Source organism: Protopterus annectens, chromosome 13.part0 (assembly GCF_019279795.1).
Source record: "Protopterus annectens isolate FY-2018-M chromosome 13.part0, PAN1.0, whole genome shotgun sequence".
Classification (NCBI taxonomy): Eukaryota; Metazoa; Chordata; order Ceratodontiformes; family Protopteridae; genus Protopterus; species Protopterus annectens.
This window is the reverse complement of record NC_056747.1, coordinates 189,304,853-189,326,079: the sequence shown is the minus strand read 5'-3', so window position 1 is coordinate 189,326,079 and position 21,227 is coordinate 189,304,853. Positions and strand designations below refer to the sequence as shown.

The following is a 21,227-nucleotide window of genomic DNA, read 5'->3' as shown; positions in this document are numbered from 1 at the left end:
TGTAATGACTGCAACAGTGAATGCACTCGAGCATCTACATTTATGGTAAGTGTACACAACTGTACTTATTAGTGACATCTGTGCAGCAGCAACTTGGTCAGCAGTTCACACCTTTGTATCGAGTTGGATATGCGGTCTTGAGCTTGCACATCCTTTGACTCTGCCTTTTTTTTGGAATGCCCTTCATTGAGTCTACTCTTCATCGAGTCCACCCAGGTTCTTTTAGGCAGCTTGGGAATTTGTCCCAAACATTCAGATGGACAAAAATTGACAGCATTGGATACAATAGTTGCGTAAGTACCATAACATTAAATCTGTGTTCTCATTCATGTGCAGTTCATCATCCCTCCCTCCTTTCCCCTTCCAAGTTACCCTTTGGATCTTCTGGGGCTCTGACAGACCTCTACTAAGATGCTGTCTGTTTGCTCCATATCTCGATTCGTAAGTGTGGAAAGCTTTTCGATTTTTATTTCACTTCTTAATGTTTAGTCTATACAATTAGAATAGACAGCAAACTCTGAGATAAATCAGACAGGAGGAAACTTTGGGTAGGGGAGGAGTCAGAGTATTGGAAACAAAGCTCTGGATGAATGTCTTGCAGTCTGAACTGATAACCCAGATGTTGAGCCAACGAAAATGAGAACATTGATCCAACATTATGGTAAGTACATAGCTATCATTCCACTTGCATATATGTTGTAACTTATTGGACAGGCTAAACTGTAGTTTGCTATTTCATTCGTTACCTCACAGCAAGAGGTTTTACCGTTCGATTCTCGGCTGGGCTTGGGAGTGCCTTCTGTGTGGAGTCTGCATGTCCTCCCCGCAATTGGGTAGTGTTCGAAAGACATGCGTGTGTAAATGGGCGTGCCTTCATTGAAGGGTGAGCATCGAGCTGGCACCTCGGCATTTCGTGAAACTCTACTGCCAATCATTAGCAGACCGGAGTTCCGCTGTGGCGACCCCTTACTGGGAAAAGCCGAAAGACAAACAACAACAACAACATTCATAGTGGCAGATAAAGTCCTTTACCAACCAGAAAATACACCTGCACTAAAAAATATTATCAGCCCCTACACTAGCACCTGGCCACTGCGATCATCCACTAGACTTTTAGTTCAAACATACAAATCCAACTACTCAGCTGGGGACCATCTGTTTGCCAACTCTGTGGGAAAAACATGTAACAGACTCCCAGATGACTTGACCCTAGAACCCTCACTAACTCGATTCAAAAACAAACTCAAGAAATAATTCAAAACTCATTGGTTATGTCCTTGCACTAACCCCGACTAGTGACACCTCTATTTCTTAGGTGCCTCACTTCAACTACTTCTAACTTTTTTCTACCACTCCATTTCAGGAAGGGTCAATTGTGTATAACTGCTGCTCAATGTGTCTTAAACCTGAATGTAATGTTGTGTATATAACTTTGAAAAAAATTAGTTTTGTAAAGTGATTTATAATAAGTTGGGTAGCGTTGTCGCCTCACAGCAAGACATTGTGCCATTCGATTCTCAGCTAGAGCATCTTCTGTGTGGAGACATGCGTGAATGGGCGTACTTTCGTTGAAGGCTATGCGTCAGGTCTGGCAACTCTGTACATATAAATCTACTGCCAATCATTAGCGTACCGGAGTTCCACTGTGGCAACCCCTAACCGGGAAAAGCCGAAAGACACAAGTACTAATTGTGCTAAATGCTGATCTGAAGTAGTTAACTTCATTTTCCCAGCAACCTGTGGGAATCAGATCCGATTCGGATCCGAGCCAGCAGCTTTCCAAGCTAATAGATCCGAGCTCCAAGTTCCTCCCCCTACCCATAATGCCCTGCCATCTCCCTCTAACCCTCAGATCTCTTTGCCACAACTTCCATAAGCTTCTCTGAACGAGCATAGTACTGTAAGTTTAGAATTTAAACCTTGAATTCCTGTCAGATTTTTCTATAACTTTGTGTGTGTGAACTTCCCCTATCTTTATAGTCTCTTTTGGGTAGTTCTTTTAATTTTTAGTTGTTAGTTTTATTCCCCTCCCCCCTCTGCGTGTGTGAATGTGTGTGCTTGTGGGCCTACTTTTCCTTTCTTCTTTTACAATGGCTGAAGGCCCTAAAGCCATTTTCTCTAAATGTACCGAGTGTGGCCATAAGCTGTCCCCAGCGGATGGTCACACTCGGTGTGTCCTTTGCCTGGGGGTTGATCACCTGTCTTCGTGCTGCACTATTTGTGCAGCCTTCAACCCCAGGGCTTTGAAAGATAGGAGGTCGAAGCTTATTCTGGCGGGCCTTTTGCCCCCAGACTCTGCTTTGTCCTCGGTGGCGCCGGCTGCCCCACCTGCCGCTCCTGATCCCCTGGCCGGGACTCGCCCTCCCTCATTGGCCTAGGAGGAAAGGGACAGCAGAAAAAAAGATAGAAAATATAGGGACAGAGAGAAGGAAAGGCATCGCATTCATAAGAGGCGGTCCAACTCGACCCCTTCGGCACCGCCGTCTAAACAGCTTGCCTCTCCCCTTAAGGTCTCTGGGCCTTCCCCCTCTCGGCTCCATTCTCCATGTTTGGAGGAGGAGACCCAGTCACCCTCGAGGTTATCCAGGCGGCCTTCCCGGCTGGCTTCCGTGGCCTCATCTAGATCCACCAGAAGTTTACCAGACGCTGATATGGACCAGATGATGCGTCGATTTCTTCAGGCCCAGATGCAGATGGGAGTGCTCTTGCCTATCCCCCCCCCCCCCCCCCCCGGGAGCTCGACACCTTTTTTTCACCCCCATCGCTCCTTCTCCTACCCGCTTTCGGGGTTCGGAGCTGTCGGATCCGACTAGCTTTGGAGCCGGGGTAGGATCGCCGCCGACAGTGTTTCCTACTTCGGCGCCGACTGTACCCTCGAGTCTGTTGGATCTATTTTCAGAGCCGAGCTCTCGGGGCCGTGAGCTGAACATCAGATCCGGAAGGGTCAATGGGCCTTCGGTGCTGTCAAGGTCGGGGCACACTACCCTTTCGGATGCGGTCTGGTCACCTTCGGCGCAGATCCGCACGTCGGATCCGAGGGAAGTGCTTTTGGATCCAAGGGAAAGCAGTTCCCCTTCCTGTTTCAACGTCGTGGAGAGGGTTATTTCGAGGGATTCGAGGCCCCAGGCTCTTGCTTTGGATCCACCCACCATTCCCACTCAGACAGGCCTTTCCTCCATCATCCGGCCCCAGGGACAGCCTTTGCCTACGTCCCAGATTGTTCCCGTAGAGGAACAGGACATTTTTGGTGAGGCCTCTTTGGACAGCCCCCTGAGGAAGTCCCTCACAAACGGAAGTGCAAGAGGAGGCACTTGGACTCACACGAGTCCCTCACAGAGGACACAGACTTAGAGGAAGGAGAAGGTTCCCCAAGGTCACCCCCCCCAAAGACGTCTCCTTTGGAGACATTATGGAAATGTTATGTATTAGAGGGGGGTGGTCTACCCAAAAACCTTTCTCAGATGAGTCTGTGTTTCTGGAGGCGTTTGATGCAGGCCCATCTACCTCATGGGTGTCCCCTCCAGCCGACCCCCTGGTAGACCTAACTACCAGGGCATGGAAGGATCCGGACACTGTTGAGCCGATTCCCAATAGACCGGACAGGATCCTCAGCCCTCCCACGGACAGGACAGTTTGGAACAAGGGTGCCCTAGTGGATGCCATGGTGGTTGCGGCTGCCACTAAAAGGAATTAGCACAGGAGAGTTCCTCGGTGCATCCTCCAGACAAGGAGTCTCGGATGATGGACCATTTGAGAAAGCGGATGTTCTCTTCAGCGACCTTCTCTGTAAGGTCACTGAATTATATGGCAGATGTGATTAGGCTACAGCGGGGCCTGATTAAAGTGTACGCTGAGTTACCCCCAGAGTCCATTTCGGCCGAGGACAAGCGGACCTTCTCTGCTCGAATGGCCACTCTCAATTCAATCACCAACACATCTATGCGGATCCTCTCCCATGCTACGGAAGGAGCAGCTAGAGCTAGCGGAATGGGCTTCGTCTTACATAGACAGGCCTGGCTCCATCTCTGCAACTTTGCAGAACCCTTCAAGGCGTCCTTCGCGAATGCCCCTTTTGTCGGTTCTAGGCTCTTTGGCAAAACCGTCCGTGATACACTTCTCCAGAGCGAGAAAGATGGGAAGACGTCTGCCGTCGGGATCTGCTTCTCGGCTCCTCAGAGGTCCTACTCCAGGAACCAAAGAGGACAGAAGATGTGGTTCCGGAAAGTTCAACAATCCCGTTTCGCTCCGTATCCCTCGTCCTTCAGAGGCAGAGGAGGACATGGTGGATGCCGGCCCAGGGGCAGAGGGGGTCCGAAGAATTTTGGGTTGAGAGAACCTTTTTCAGATCGACCCGCGCAGCAGCCCTGAGGGGTTGCCCGACTGCTCCTCTCTGGAGGCAGTTGGGGGGGGGGGTGCTTCTCGGAACACCTAGCGAAATGGGAGTCCATCACGACAGATCGCTGGATACTCCGAATCATTTCCAGAGGCTATTCAATTCCTTTACTATCTCACCCTCCCCAATCAACAAAACTCCCCGATGTCCCACCCAATCAGAGGGAGGCAGCAGCATCAGAAATGTGAGGGCTGCTAAGAAAAAAAGCTATCCAGCGCACACACCCCCGAGCAATCCAGATCAGGCTTTTACTCCAGGTTCTTTTTGGTGCCAAAAAAGACTGGGGACTTGCGACCCATTCTCGACCTGTCAACATTGAACCTGTCTGTCGCCAAAGAAACATTCCGGATGGTCACTATTCAATCCATTCTCCCACTTCTGCAGGAGAACGACTGGATGTGCTCAATAAGACCTCAAGGATACGTACGATCACATTCTGATGGACAGACCATCCAGAAGGTTCCTCCTCTTTCTGCTGGGAGCCAGCCATTATCAGTTCACGGTCCTACCCTTCGGTCTCGCCACAGCCCCCCAGGGTGTTCACCAAGGTCATGACAATTGTAGGGGCCCACCTGAGGCTTCAGGGAATACAGGTCTTTCCGTACCTGGACGACTGGCTCCTAACCGCCCCCACCAGGCATCAACTCTGCTCATGCAGGGACTACTTCTTACACCTAGCCCGCCACCTAGGGATTACGATAAACCACCAGAAATCCTCCCTTCAACCTACTCAAATTTTGGAATTCATAGGGGCCAGGATAGACACTACTCAATCCAGAGTTTTTCTGACAGCGGACAGGCTTCGCAATCTAAGCCTTCGCATTCTAGACCTCTTACAATCATCAGCTCCCCCAGCGGAACTAGTCCTGAGGGCCCTGGGATCTATGGCAGCGGCCATCAATCTGTCCCCCTTAGCTCACCTCAAGTTGAGGATCCTTCAATGGACATTACAAATGCAATGGTCCATTCTCTGTCAACCCTTGTCTACACCTATTCCTCTCAGCAGGATTTGCAGGGAGTCGCTTCTTTGGTGGCTCCGCTCCAAAGATCTTCAAGAAGGCCGCCCCTTTGTTATACCCCCTCCCCAAGTCACGGTGACCACGGGCGCATCTCTCCTCGGGTGGGGGGGGGCATTGCATGGGCAGATCCGTCCAAGGCACATGGACTTTCATAGAGACCTCACTGCATATCAGTGTCCTGGAGATGAGGGTGGTGCTTCTAGCGTTGCAGGCTCTCCATCCAGGAACTATTGCACTTCAAACAGACAACATGTCGGTAGTCTGGTACATAAACAAACGGGGGAACCGGATCCTATCCACTTTGCAGGCCGGCAATGAGAGTATGGAAATGGGCGAAACCGCTTTCTCATAGCAACGCACGTCCCGGGTCGGTCAAACATCTTGGCGGACAGGTTGAGTCGAACGATCCTCTCACCTTACGAGTGGTCTCTGAACCCAGCAGTAGCAAAACAAATCTTCATCCAGTGGGGTCAACCTTGCTGTGATCTCTTCGCCTCGCCTTCGAACACAAAGTGCAGCGAGTTCTTCGCTCTGATTCCCCCACTAGGGAAGCCCCTCTAGTTCCTGCTTGGTCATCCGGTCTTCTGTATGTTTATCCTCCCCTTCCATTGATGACAAAGTTCTTGCAGAAAGCTCGTTGGTTGGGGAGCAGAATTATCCTCATAGCCCCATTTTGGCCTCGTCAAACTTGGTTCCCGTACCTGCGGTCTCCTCTAGTACATCCTCCTTGGATTTTAGATCCCAATCCGGATCTGATCTCTCATCCTTTAGGATTGAAGACCCCCCAATCTGGACTACCTCAAACTCTCAGCTTTGGTTGATTTAGTTCCCTTAATGGCTAGGACTCCCGGTGTATCATCTTCGGTCAAGGCCATCCTGGTGGCCGGCCATAAACCGTCTACCAGGAAAATCTACAAGAGTAAATGGAAACGTTTCTCTGTCTGGGCGGAGCACAGGAACTTAGACCCCCTTCACGGCTCCTATCCCAGCAGTCCTAGACTTTCTCTCGCATACCTTTGATCAAGGAGCCAGTGCTTCTACTATTAAAGTGCAGTTGGCAGCTATTTCCCCACTGCCATGTTTGAAACAGTTCAGGGCCTCTAGCGTCTTCCAAAATATGCAAAGCGTTCGTGAAAAGAACCTTTTTGTTAAGACCCCCTATTAAAGATCCAGTCCCTCCATGGGATCTTACCCTAGTTCTTCAAGCTCTGACTGGGCTTCCTTTTGAACCCGCGGCTTCAGTCGATTTAAAATATGTATCCTGGAAAACGGCCTTCCTGATTGCCATTACTTCTGCTAGAAGAATATCGGAGCTTCATGCTCTTTGCAGTAAACCTCCCTACATCATTTTTCATAAAGACAGGGTCTCCCTCAGGACCAATCCCTCTTTTCTGCCCAAAGTGGCTTCGGAAGTCAACATCAACCAGTCCCATCAGTCTACCTGTCTTCTTTCCAAGTTTTCAAAACAAAGGGGAATACAGACTTCATTGTCTGGATTTTCACAGAGTTTACGTTTTTACTTAAACAGAACAGCAGATCTTCGAAAATCTGATTAAGTTTTTGTTTCCTTTGTAAAATCTTGTCTGGGGAAGCCAGTCACTAAAGTAACCTTAGCTAGATGGATTTCCCAATGCATTCTCCTAGCTTACAGAAGTTCTGGTCGTCCTGAGCCCCTGAGAGTGCGAGCCCATTCTACTCGATCTATGACCACCTCTGCAGCCTTCTGGTCAAGGGTTTCTTTGGATGACATTTGCTCAGCAGCTACTTGGGCTTCCTCTCATACGTTTATTACACACTACAAATTGGATTTAATATCCATGGGACATGCATCGTTTGGCTCAGCAGTGCTCCAGAATACCTTCCATAAGGGCTTCCCAAGTTGCTGGTAGCTGGGGACTCTGTCCCACAGGTTGCTGAGCAAATGAAGTTAACTACTTCAGATAAAGAAGTTATGTACTTACCATAACGTTCCATCTGAGTAGGTAACTTCATTTGTCTGCAACCGACCCGCCCTCCATCCTCCAGACCCTTAGTTCGTTATTAAAGAATCAGGATATGTCTTCATTCCATTGATATCGCTGGAATGTATTGTAACCATTTCTAGGTTATAGAATTTCCTATTGTCCTTTTTCTGGCAAACTCGATCTGAGGGTTAGAGGGAGATGGCAGGGCATTATGGGTAGGAGAGGAGCTTGGAGCTCGGATCTAATAGCTTGGAAAGCTGCCGGCTCGGATCCGAATCGGATCTGATACCCACAGGTTGCAGACAAATGAAGTTACCTACTCAGATGGAACGTTATGGTGAGTACATAACTTCTTTTTATTGCTTATGACTGTAATCTTCTTGAAATTAGTATTTACTAAATGTTCAATGTGTATTACTATTATCTTGGAGTTTTTCTCCCTGGGCCTAATGGTGGGAGGGTGGCCTAATGGTTACGGTGTTTGCCTTCGAAACACAAGGTGCAGGGTTTGAATCTCACAAGGGATAATTGACTAGGCTTAAAATGGCTAGCAACGGCAGTTAGCTTAGTACTAACCTATGAACCTCTGCTGAAAATGGACATATATCCAGTTGGACTATCCCAGTCAACAAATGTAAAATAAATAAATGTCCTTTTATAAATTTTTCACTAGTAATGATGGCCACTTTTCCTCTATAACTTCATTTTTTCAAAAATACTTTTTCAAAATCCTGGGAGTAATGTCTGTTAACAGTTTTTGCAGCTCCTCCGAATTCCTTGTAAAATGCCCTAGCTGCACTAATTAATCTCAAAGCACTTATAGTTTGCCCCTGTTCACCAGTAGCATAAAAACTTTTACATATTATTTAAATATTACATAAAATAAGATGTTGCACTCTTTCCAAATGATGAAACTATAATTTGTAAAATGCCAGAATAAAACTACATCATAAAATGTCTGAGAAACATCCATATTCCCATTGAGCCATAGTCAAGTTATCTTAAGAGAGTGCATTGTTGGCCCTTATGGTCACTCTTAATCTGTTTAAACACTTTGAGAGAAAAAAAAATGTTAATGTCTGTTAAAATACATAATTCATTATTTGTCAGAATTTAAACTGTCTGTCTTTGCATGCTAAGTCCTTTTTCTTGTGGAATGCAGGAGTATAATGGTTCTGTGACAAAAGTAGCAAAAGAACAAGACTGTTCCCAATACATTTTTCTAGCACAGTCTTAAAAGTGCCAACTGTCGTTGAAACCAATCGTTCACATTTGGATGAAAAATTAAAACAGATTTCTACTTTGCAACATGGTAAAAAAATAGAATGTCAGATGCATTGAGAAAGCTTCCAATTTTAGGAAAATCTACTGTAAAATATGTATATTTTGTAATGGCTCATTCTTTTAATTTGTCAAATTATAAAATCCTTTCTTAGGTTTGCCAACATTTTCCTAAACTCTTACTCTATGTTCTGTCAAAAACTGTTATGTTGAATTATAGCGGTAGGATAAAGATAGATCTTTTTTTAAACTTGGTCTTGGTTTGAATGAACTGTTCCCATTAATACATTTTTAAAATTAAACCTTTTGTATCTAATTAAAAATCACAGATGCAGTAACTAAAAGTGCCCCTTTTGCTGAGACAAAAGCACGGTCTTATTTTAGAACTGATAATTCTGCTTCTTAACAGTGCTGCTACTTAACATTAGCAATAAATTGCTCTCAATTTTAATTTAAATATTTGTCTTTCATTTAGATTAATGTCGCACTGAGCATTTTGCACAACATTACTCAGTCTGGATATCCCAGGGTAAAATTATTGTTTGTTTAATTATACTTTGTTTATTACTCATGTTCTTGGGTCAAATTGCAAACCTACAAATGCAGCGAAAGCCCTCTGCTCTTGCACCTGTTAGTCTTCCCTAATAAGAGGCTATTTGTCTAGTGGGACTAGTGTAAGTAAAATAAAACTATACATGTTGGAGGCCACTACCAAAATTCAACACATCCCACCAGTGGCATACTGTACAAGTCATACTTGTTGAACAGTTCACACACTGAAACTGTGGGGAGGTATCAAGTATACAACATTTTTGTAGTGGACTGGCCCCCATGCCTATCCCCCCCAAAGCTATGCCAACTTTGTGGTTTCAGAACTATGAGAAAAAGGGAAACACTCTGCAAGGATAAATTTAAATAAATGGCACTCAACTGCAGCACATTGAGCCATGGGCTCAAGCTCAATGCCAAGAAATGTATAGTTATCCCCTTTGGGAAAAAGCATGTACCCGTGAATTACCACAAAGGTTGACAGTACACTTAACACCGAAAGTGTGATAACAGACTTAGGGACACAAGTGGACAGTGTTCTCACTTTCGATAACCACATCGCCACAACAGTCAGGAAACCCTTCTATATGGCACACCTCATCACTAAGGGCTTTTCATCCAGAAAAAAGGAGGTCATTGTCCCACTGTACACATCCCTCATTAGACCCGTTGTACAACTGCAAAGGCCACAGAAATACCTCACTAAAAGAATCACAGGTCTAAAGCAGATGCCCTATGCTGACCGTCTAAAAAAAAAAAAAACTCCAGCTATACTCTGTCGCAAATCGTCTATTCAGAGGAGATCTCTGCTTAACATACAGGGCCATGCCAAACCCAGAGCTGTTGGACCATACTACACTTAAAGAAATCCCAATCCCTCAGAGCCACATGCCCCAGGGATCTAAACCTTGTCATCACAATGAATAAAACATGCTGGAGGGATAGGTTCCTGACCCAGAGACTCTCCAGACTCTGGATTGGACTTGCCCATACATGTCAAGCAGAGCGCCTCTTTGGCCCTCTTCAGAAAGATCCTTGATGATTGGATGGGGAGATAGGAAATTCTCCCCGGGGATCACGTCAGTCACCCTGATAGACAGGGTTCCAGTGAAGTAAATATTGTGGGAAGAAATAGCCAGGGAATTGTTATGGCTAGGCTTCTGTAGGCCCTAGGGCCGATAGTCTAGTACCAACCTATGTAATAAAAGAACATTGTCAGACTTTTGGAGATTTAGGAACGGGTGAGTACATTCACTTTAATACCATTCATTTGAATGGTAGAGCTCCCCATTAATAAACAGTAGTACCCCCCATTTTACCTTACTGCTAAAGAGATGTAGCAAGTGATGTGTCAGTGTATGTATTTAGACTTTCTCTGAAAGTAATATTGTTTTCGAAATGTCTTTATCAGCATGTATGCAATGGTTAACAGCTGTGTCATCACAGGCCAAAGTTACTTTTGTAGTATTGAGCATAGAAATGACACAATCTGCAGTTTGCTAGCCAGTGGTTTAATAGGCATATTAATTGGGGGAAGAAAGTTAACTGGAAGCAGTCTCCCGTTCCCAGTTGTTTTTTTGCTTATTTTGGGCATCAGCCATTTCTCCTTTGCCTTTGTGGGTGCCGCAGCATCTTCACTACTACATGCAGTTGTAGCATTGTTGGAGGCGTGGCTCGACAATCCTGATATATAGTGCTATGCATATGTGGGGACTGATTGCAGCTGTTAAGTGGACTTTTGTTGTGTACATATATCTTATTTGTTGTACTAGGTATGTTGACTGGTATGTCTCTATTGCCTTATTGTAGCGTGCTCTGGTTGTGCTGGTTTCATTCACAAGTAACAGCTTGATGTTCATAGTGTTACCCTGCTGCAGTCATCACACTTGGGTTATCCTGCCGTCAGGCGGCCCCGCAGTCATCCGAATTCCAAAGTCTTGGTCCGGCGTTGGTTGCTGTCGCTTCTTCCCTGACGTCAGTGGTATATAAGAGGCATCCAACGCCATTTTCTTCAGTCTTTCTTGCCGCGCGGTGCCCGAAGCAGAAGCAGTTCGCAAATGCCGGTCGGCCGATACCTGAGATTTTCGATTTGAATTTCAGTCCGAAGTCTTCAATAAAGCTAAGTACCCAGTTGGGGAATATTTTCTTGCCTTAGTCCGATGTCAGAAAAAGTTAACAATTGCATTTCTTGTGGGAAGCAAATACCTCATAAGGACTATGGCATTCCTTGCCTAGGCCCAGACCACGACGTCACAGGTTGTCGGTTTTGCGCTAGGTTTAATAAGTGCACTTTCAAACGCCGTTTGGTGGGAAATTCAATTATATCATGCCGTCGGAGCAGCCGACCGCAATTCATTAAAAATGCAAGAATAAGGACAGGCAGCCTAGGAATAAGCCAGACCGGGTTTTCAGTGAGGCGCCTACGCAGCCCATGACGACTGCAGAGCTGGAACCCCAGACAGCTGCCGACTCCCACACAGAGTCTACTAGGCCGACGCAGCCATCTACCAACACCGGAGCAGATTTAGACACCGGTGCAGAGGAAACACCTTCGGTTGCAGGTGGTGTCATCAGACAGACTACACTCACCATTAAATCTTATGCTAAACTTAAAACTCCTTTAAAACCTAAGAAAACTGTTCATCAGTCTACAGGTTAAGGCCCCATGCCTAAGAAACAGATGTTTAAGATGGCTGAAGATTTAATTACCCTTATCAGGGGTTTCCATCCCCCTCCTGATAAAAGACCAAGACAAGAGGAGGATTATGCATCCTCTGACCAGGTTTCTTTCTCCTCAGATTCTTCTGAGGAACAGGATTACGCTTCTCCACCTTATGAGGATTCTGATGCTGAAGACTCTATTCCCTCAGCATCTCCCCCTGAAGACTACTCCTTTGGGGAAACATTACATACCATGAGGGAACATTTCCACTGGGAAGGCCAGGATTACTCAGATTCTAAGAAAAGGCTCAGAGAGTTCCTTCTATTACCCCAGCACAGACCTCTTGCTATTCCTCCTGTTTTAGATATTGTGGATGATTTCTACTTGGAGTCTAGTTTAAATCCAGACTCTCTACCTCCTGCTCCAGCCAAACCAGGTAGATACTACAGAGTACCTGACTCTCACAAATTCCTTTATAAAAGCCCTGTAGCTGGCCCAGAAACCTATCCCAGGGTCCTAAGGGAGCAAAAGCTTCTATGGCTACAAATCCTGTGCCCTCTGAAAGAGATTCCAGAGCCCTAGATAGATGGGGAAAGAAAATATACACCTCTGCAACTCTGGCTATGAGAGCATTAAATTGCCAGTTTCACATGTTGAAATATCAACAATTCCTGATGTCTCAGTTAAAACAAAAAATGAGCATACACTCAGAACAGCCTGAGTTCAAGTAAATGCAGGATCTGTTGCATGCAGCTGAACAGGTGGGCAAGCATACTTTACAATGCGGATTTGATTCACTGGAAGCTTCCTGTAGAGCAGCTGTTACTGGCTCAGTCATTCGTAGACATGCTTGGTTAAAAGAACAAACCCTCCCTGACCAAGTTAAAGCAAAATTATTAGATGCACCTTTACAACAGGATGTATTATTTGGTGTCAAAGCAGAAGAGGTTTTAAAGAAAATGGAGGATAAGGCTAAATCTATGCAAACGGTCAAGGATTTCTTGCAGGTACAACCCCCTCGCTTCAGCAGAAATTGGCCAACAAAAAATTGGTCCTTTCCAGCTTCAGACAGATCACAGAGGGGCAAATACAGACGACCAAGGGGCAGAGAGGTAATTCACAGGGCCCTTACAAACCTCGCCAGTGGGGTTCTGCTGCCCAGAAAGGAGGAGAATATAGGCCCCAAGCTAGCTGAAGGCAGACACAATGACTCTATCCTCAAACTACCAAGCAAATCTCTCCTGGCAACACCCTTGGGAGGAAAACTAACCTTTTTTGCAGGCAGCTGGCACATCATCACAAAAGACAAATGGGTTCTAAACATTGTCTCTCAAGGATACAGATTCCACTTTCATACCTTACCAAGGATCAAAGGAATGCCAAACCTGCCACCAAATCAATGGGCAGAGGCATAAAAACAAATTAACAGCCGTCATGAACATGAGAGCCATTCAACAGGTACCTACACAGGAGCAGGGACAAGGATTTTACTCAAGACTCTTCCTAGTTCCAAGAAAGGACAAAGCATGGAGACCCATTCTGGATCTTTCAATTCTGAACACCCATCTGCAAGTACCAAAATTCAAGATGCTAACACTACAGCAGCTTCTTCCCATGCTGGGCAAGAATTCTTGGCTAGTCACTTTTGCTTGGCTAGTCACTTTGGACCTCGAGGCGGCATACCTGCATGTCCCTATCAGACAAAATTGCAGAAGATACCTCCACTTCATTGCAGGTTCAACGCATTATCAATTCTCTGCACTGCCCTTTGGCTTATCTACTGTGCACAGGGTCTTCACAAAATGCCTGGCACCAGTAATTGCATACTGCAGAGAAAGAGGCATTTAAATATACCCATACCTGGACGACTGCCTTATTCAAGCAGAAAGCAAGGACATTCTTCTACAGCATCTGGCATTTGTCAAACACCTTCTGAGTTGCCTAGGGTACACAGTAAACGAAAAGAAATAAAAACTAGTGCCCTCACAAAACATAACATTCCTGGGTGTCAGCTTGAATACAACGGCCCAGATGGCTTATCTCACGCCAGACAAACGACGACAACTGTTTCAGTATTTCAAAATAATGGCAACAAAGACCCAACTCCCTGCAAGAAAAATTCTGCAGGCCTTGGGATTCATGGCATCTTACATTCTATTAATACCATTTGCAAAACTGCATATGAGAAAATTACAATGGTACCTGAAAAGTGTATGAACTCAGTACAGCCACAGCTTGGAAACGATGATTCCACTCATTCCCTGCCTTCAACAGGAGTTTCTATGGTGGGCACAGGCATGTCACCCCAACAAGGGTCAGCCTTTCACCTTACTCACAGCCAGGCAAACTATGACAACAGATGCATCGGACTATGCCTGGGGAGCACACATGGCAGGACAGTGCATTCAGGGCAAATGGACTACAGATCAGAGACACCTGCATATCAATCAAAAAGAAATGCTAGCTTTGCAGAATGCCCTAACAGTTTTCTTTTGGACCTTCTACACCCAGGAGAATGCCCCAACAGCTTTCAAGGACCTTCTACACCCAGGACAACTACTAATAAGGACAGACAACACCACAGTTGTGGTACATAAACAAGCAAGGGGGCACACATTCCTATCCTCTGTGCAGGCAAGCAATGACCTTGTGGAACACTGCACTGTCTTACCAGGTTCAATTACAAGCATAATTCCTGCCAGGAAAGAAAAACACATTGGCAGACGACCTAAGCATAAACATCATGGATCCACATGACTGGAAACTAGATCCACAAGTATTTGCAATGATAGCTCAAAAATGGGGATGCCCAGACATAGATCTGTTTGCAAACTTCCACAACCACCAACTTCAAAAATTTTGCACAAGGACCTTCCGTCCACTAGCTTGGAAAGTGGACGCTCTCTCATTCAGTTGGAAAACATTGACCGTGTATGCCTTCCCTCCACTGCCTCTTCTAGCAAAGGTACTGCTGAAAGTCAGATTAGAGAGGCCACAAATGATTCTCGTTGCACCAGATTGGCCACGCCAACATTGGTATCCAATTATAAGGACCATGGTCCAGGGCCCACCATGGATTTTGCCACAAATTCCACACCTGCTCACCCAGTGAGACAGTCTGATTCTACACAGCCAGGTCAAGACTTTAAACCTGGCTGCATGGCAAATTACCTAAACAACCAACCAACACCTTTATCCAAAGCTGTTATGGATGTCATTCTGGAGGCCAGGAGGCCCAGCACCAGGAAAACCTATTCAGACAAATGGAAAAGATTTTGCTCCTGGAACCAGGCTAAAGGCCTAAATCCCCTGGAACATTCCTCAGATTCTACAATACTTAACTGAGATGTTGCACAAAGGACTTACCTTTTCATCTATTAAGATCCACGCCTCAGCAATTTCAGCTCATTACAGCACGGATCCTCTCTTTTATTTTCACATCCACTCCTAAGACAGTACCTCAGAGGGGCTAAGAACTTAAGACCGCCAAGGAGAGCTCCAACACCTACTTGGGATCTCAACTTTGTCCCGGAAAAACTTACACTGCCGCCCTTTGAACCAGCTTTTTAAACTGATTTAAAATTTCTTTCATGGAAAACTGCCCTACTACTAGCAATAACCTCAGCTAGAAGAGTCTCAGAGCTACAGGCACTAATGGCAGTGGAACCTTTCCTCATTTTTCATCAAGACAGTTTCTCTACGGACTAATCCTTCCTTTATGCCAAAGGTGGTATCCAGTGTGGCCCTAAACCAAACCATTCACTTGTCCACCTTCTTCCCAAATCCCCAGAATAAAGGAGAAAGACTCCTGCACTCTTTGGACATTCACAGGCAATTACGTTACTACTTGGATAAAACTAAGGCTTTCAGAAAAACTGACCAGCTCTTTGTAGCCTATGCTACAGGATCACAAGGAAAAGTTGTCTCAAAACAGACCATTTCTAAATGGATAGGACATTGCATACGTTTCTGCTACGCACATCGTGGGAAACCAGTACCTGCTAACATTAGGTCCCACTCCACCAGGGCTACAGCTACATCAGCAGCCTTTCTCAGGGGAGTGCCAACCAAGGATATTCTGGAAGCTGCTACTTGGAGTTCAGTCCACACCTTCACCAAACACTATCACTTACCTCTTTACTCTAAGACTAGAGCTGGTTTTGCCACTGCAGTTTTGCATGGCCTACTAGCCTCCTCTAACCCTGTTTGACTCCACCTCCCCTCCTTAGCTTTGGGATTCAACCCAAGTGTGATGACTGCAGCAGGGTAACACGATGAACATAGTACAGTTTTGTACCTACCATAAATGTAGATGTTCGAGTGTTCACCCTGCTGCAGTCCAGGTTACCCTCCCTCCATCCCCTCTGAACTAGCTGAACTTATCTCTACCACTTTATCCTATACTACCTCTGTGGTGTATTTGCTTGTACCCAAGGGTTTTGTTTTATTTTTATATAGCCATATGTGTGTGTGTGTGTGTGTGTGTGTATATATATATATATATATATATATATATTTTTTTTTTTTTTTTGCCTACCTTTTGGGGGCACCTGACATCTGGGGCAAGAAAATGGTGTCTGATCCCTTTTGTATATCCCTGACACACTGACGTCAGGGAAGAAGCGACAGCAACTGACGCCGGACCAAGATTTTGGAATTCAGGCCAACTGCGGGACCGCCTGACGGCAGGTTAACCCAAGTGTGATGACTGCAGCAGGGTGAACACTCGAACATCTACATTTATGGTAGGTACAAAACTGTACTTTTTTTCCGTGAAAGGGCTAGATTGCAGGTGACCTTACCCTTCTTACAGACCTGGTTTCCCGTACTATTTTTGTTCTTTTGGCATTATAGGTAACACCTAGGCTGTTCTTCCTGTCATGACATTTCTATTGGACAAAAAGCTACTTTGGCCAGTCTGAAATGCATTGTACACAGAACAGCACTAGTGGAGTTTGGATTAGAATTCTGTATAGAACACCCAAGCATTTTTACAGTCCATGATGATTTATGTAATGCATTCAGCATAGGCGTAACAGTGATGTGGGCACGTAAGTTACATCAGCATGCCGTATCTGCCACTGCAGTAGCATTATACTTAATAGTTTTTTTTTGTTTTTCAAGTGCCTTGTTAAATTTCTTTGAAAAATCCTCATTTTGTAGAGAAGTTAGAATCCTACCTCAAGCAAGTTTATTTTCAGCTTTTCCTTGTTTCACTTTTAATTGTTTCATTTCCTATTTATTGTAGGTAAAGCTGTTGCAGTTCCTCCACCCAAGGAGCCCTGTGTGTGTGCCCAGTGTAATACAGATTTCACCTGTCGCTGGAGGCAGGAAAAAAATGGTAAAATTATGTGTGAAAACTGCATGACCTCAAATCAGAAGAAGGTGCTTAAGGCAGAGCACACTAATCGACTAAAAGCAGCTTTTGTGAAAGCCCTACAGCAAGAGCAGGAGATAGAACAAAGGATAATGCAGCAGACAAGTTCACCTGCACAGACCAAACCAGAGCCAGTAGTACAACATCACACACTGAAGCAGGTAAACACCTGTAGGCACTGACCCTCATTACTTATAATGTGTAGTAAAAAAAAGGATGCTTTCCAGCTATTGCAGTTTTCTGGCCATGTAGATTTGTTACCTTTGGGATACTGGGGCACTAACTAGTACACTTGTTTTGTGAAATCTGGAGGATGTCTTTGCTGTGTCCTTTTGTTCCTTATTTGCTGACAGCTTTGCGGAACAAATTCTGAATTTGGCGCTTTGCTAGAGTACTGCACTTTATCGACATCTGTGTGTTTTACAGTTTCTGCTTGAAAGGTGAGCATTCATTAGTGACAGCATTTAGTTTTTAATAGCCTTGAATGCTTTCACAATAGTGTTGTACATTTCTGAACAATTTACTGTTTTTGATAAACATTTAAAAGCCTGTTTGAGGGTTTTTTTTTTTTTTTTTTTTTTTTTTTGCTTTAATTTGTTGAGTCTCATAAACTGTCACATCACTTGAAGTTTTTGTACAGGCTGTTCTTGTTGCAGGAGTTTCCATAGAATTACTGAGGATTTTTTTATTTTCATCTCATTTTAAAATTGTATTTTTCTGCTTGCAGTTGAGTTTCTTCATCTCTTGTTTGTATCCTCCTTTAGCATTGTTGTGCATCATTTTTTGAACTGCACATTCATACCTTTCTAAATATTCTGCCTTCAACAGTTATTTATTTCACATTTGTTAACCGGGGTATCCAACTGAGCACAAGCCCATTTTCAGTGGAGACCTGAGGAGAAAAGCTACAAGAAAGATAATTATAATTCCAATACAGATTTAGTGGTATGTATGCATTATCCACTTGTCTGTTTACTTTAACTCTGTGCAGTGACCGTTTTTGCTCACTGTGTTACACATCATCTGTAGTGGTGTACTGTTTGTTTACAAAAAAGAAAAAAGTGCATGAGCAGAGTCCTACAGATGTGTATCTGTATGAATATAGCAGATGTCCTTCAAGGATGCATCTGCAGTCATCACATATGGGTTGTCCTGCCTCAGGCAGCCCTTCGGTCGGCCGGATTCCAAAGTCTGGGTCCGGTGTCGGCTGATGTCGCCCCTTCCCTGACGTCAGAGCGCCTGGGGTATAAAAGCGTCAGCCGACGCCATCTTCCTTGGTCTTTCTTGCCGCGTGGTGCCCGAATCAGAAGCAGTTCGCAAGTGCCGGTCGGCCAACTCCTGTAATTCAGCTAAACCGAAGACTTCAAAAGCTAAGTACCCCATTGGGGACTCTTTCTTGCCTCAGCCGATGTCAGATAAAATTAATAATTGCTTAACTTGTAGGAAACAAATACCTCATAAGGATTTCCACTCTTACTGACTACCTTGCCTAGGAACAGACCACGACGTCTCGGCCTGTTCCGCCTGTGCTTCCTTCAACCGACGCACTCTAAGACGTCGGTCGGAGTTTGCAGAGGAATTTTTTGGGGCTAGTTTTGCTTACAAAATGCCGTCGGAGACTCCGACTTCTCATTTAATAAAGAAACGGAAGGACAAGGACCGACACACACGGTCCGCGGTTTCGGCTGAAACCACGGCTAGGCCTACCGCCAGTGTCTCGGTCTCGGCTGAAACAGAGTCCTTGGTACTACCGTCTACTGAAACCGTACAGCCGACAACCTCGGCCCCGGAGGCCACTACTGTATCGGTTGTGGAATCTCCTTTTGAATCTGGTGTCCAGGAACCCTCCGACACCATTCCCTTAGACAAAACTACACCAGCACGTGGGGCAGCCAGGCCTCTTGCATCCATGTCTATTAAGGCATTCTCTAGGGCTAAAGCTGCTAAACTCTCAAAATGTATGCCTCCCAGGGTTATTCCTCAGGGACCCACTACAGGTTCTCAGATCCTTAGTCTAGCAGAGGACCTTATTTCATTAATTAGGGGCTCTCAGCCTCATCCTGACAGGGGCTCTCAACCTCCTACAGAAAAAAGGCCCAGGGTTGAGCCCTCTGATCCCCTCTCCTCTGATGAGGCCTCTGATGGCTCTGCTCTCTCGGACTACCAGGAGGAGGCTTTTTCGGCCAACGAGGATTCAGATGCAGAGGAATCTATCCCTTCGGCCTCCCCTCCTGAAGAACTGTGTTTTGGGGAAACTCTGCACACTATGAGGGAGCATTTCCAATGGCAGGGCCAGGAATTCTCTGATTCCAGGAAGAGATTAAGGACCTTCTTACATTTGCCTCAGCATAGACCTTTGGCTATTCCCCCTGTTTTGAATGTCATTGATGATGTGTACTCTGAATCTAGCACAACCCCTGACACTCTCCCTCCGGCTCCTGCCAAACCCGATAGGTACTACAGGGTCCCGGAATCCCATCTGTTCCTTTACAAGGCCCACTCTGCTGATCCAGAAACTATTTCCCAGGGCCCTAAAGGGGTTGCAGCTGTCACTACAAAAAATCCACTCCCCTCTGAAAGGGAGTCCAGGGCTTTAGATCGATGGGGTAAAAAAGTGTATACTTCTGCTACCCTTTCTATGAGGGCTTTAAACTGTCAATTTCATATGATACAGTACCAAGAATATTTGTTAGATGAATTGCATCAAAAGCTGTCTTCACCTGAACCCCTAGATCGCAAATCACTTCAGGATCTAGTACATAACTCACAACAGGTTAGCAACCATTTTTTGCAGTGTGGTTATGATGCATTGGAAGCTTCATGTAGGTCAGCTATGACAGGTGCAGTCATACGTAGGCATGCTTGGCTGAAGGAACAATCTCTGCCAGACCATGTTAAAGCAAAGCTTCTGGATGCTCCACTGGAAAAGCAAAAGTTATTTGGCTGCACTGCTCAGGAGGTCTTAAAGAAATTTGAGGAAAAGGCAAAATCTGTACAAACAGTCAAAGATTTTATGCAAGTCCAACCACCAAGATTCAGCAGAAATTGGCCTTCCAAGAACTGGTCCTTTCCAGACACAGACAGATTTCAGAGAGGCAAGAACAGGCGTGCCAGAGGTAGAGGGCAAACTAGAGGCCCCTACAGAGGACGTCAATGGCAGCCTCCCAACCAGAGAGGTAGTGCAGGGCCTACAACTGCTGCACAAGGACAGACTCAATGACTTTACTTTGACACCGCCAACCAGGGCTCAATTGAAAGCACCTTTGGGCGGAAAGCTTTCCTTATTTTCAGAAAATTGGCACATTATTACAAGGGACAAATGGACACTACAAATAATAGACAAAGGATACAGGTTCCATTTCCACACATATTACCAAAAAGAAAAGGCATGCCAGACCTGCCACCAAATCAAAGGGCAGAGGCTTTGAAACAAATCTCCAACTTAATGAGAATGAAAGCAATAGAAAAGGTTCCTCTTGCAGAACAAGGCCAAGGATTTTATTCCAGACTCTTCCTTGTTCCAAGAAAAGAAAAGCAATGGAGGCCTATTCTCGACTTGTCCGCACTAAATATTTATCTCATTGTGCCAAAATTCAAAATGCTGACTCTACAGCAACTCCTTCCCATGCTGGGCAAGGGGTCTTGGCTGGTAACTCTGGACCTCAAGGAGGCATACCTGCATGTCCCTATCAGACAAAGCTGCAGAAGACACCTCAGATTTCTTGCAGGTTCAGAGCATTATCAATTCTCAGCATTGCCCTTTGGCTTATCTACTGCGCCCAGAGTATTCACGAAATGCCTGGCATCAGTAATTGCACACTGCAGACTTCAGGGGATGCAAATATACCCGTATCTGGACGACTGCCTTATACAAGCGGACAGCCAACAAATTTTGGTAAAACACTTGAATTATGCCATCTATCTTCTTCAGGCCTTGGGATATACAGTCAACATTCACAAGTCAAGACTTGTACCATCCCAA

The 21,227-nt window shown here is 45.3% G+C and overlaps 1 protein-coding gene across 1 annotated transcript in view; it reads left to right on the top strand.

Annotated features, from left to right (window-relative positions):
- The window catches only part of GATAD2A (GATA zinc finger domain containing 2A), a 1,922,743-nt gene that overhangs the window by 1,756,933 nt on the left and 144,583 nt on the right, over positions 1-21,227 (top strand). Inside the window, exon 10 of the mRNA XM_044054781.1 lies at positions 17,117-17,406. Coding sequence (XP_043910716.1) covers positions 17,117-17,406 — 290 coding nt within the window. The remainder of the gene's footprint in view (positions 1-17,116; positions 17,407-21,227) is intronic.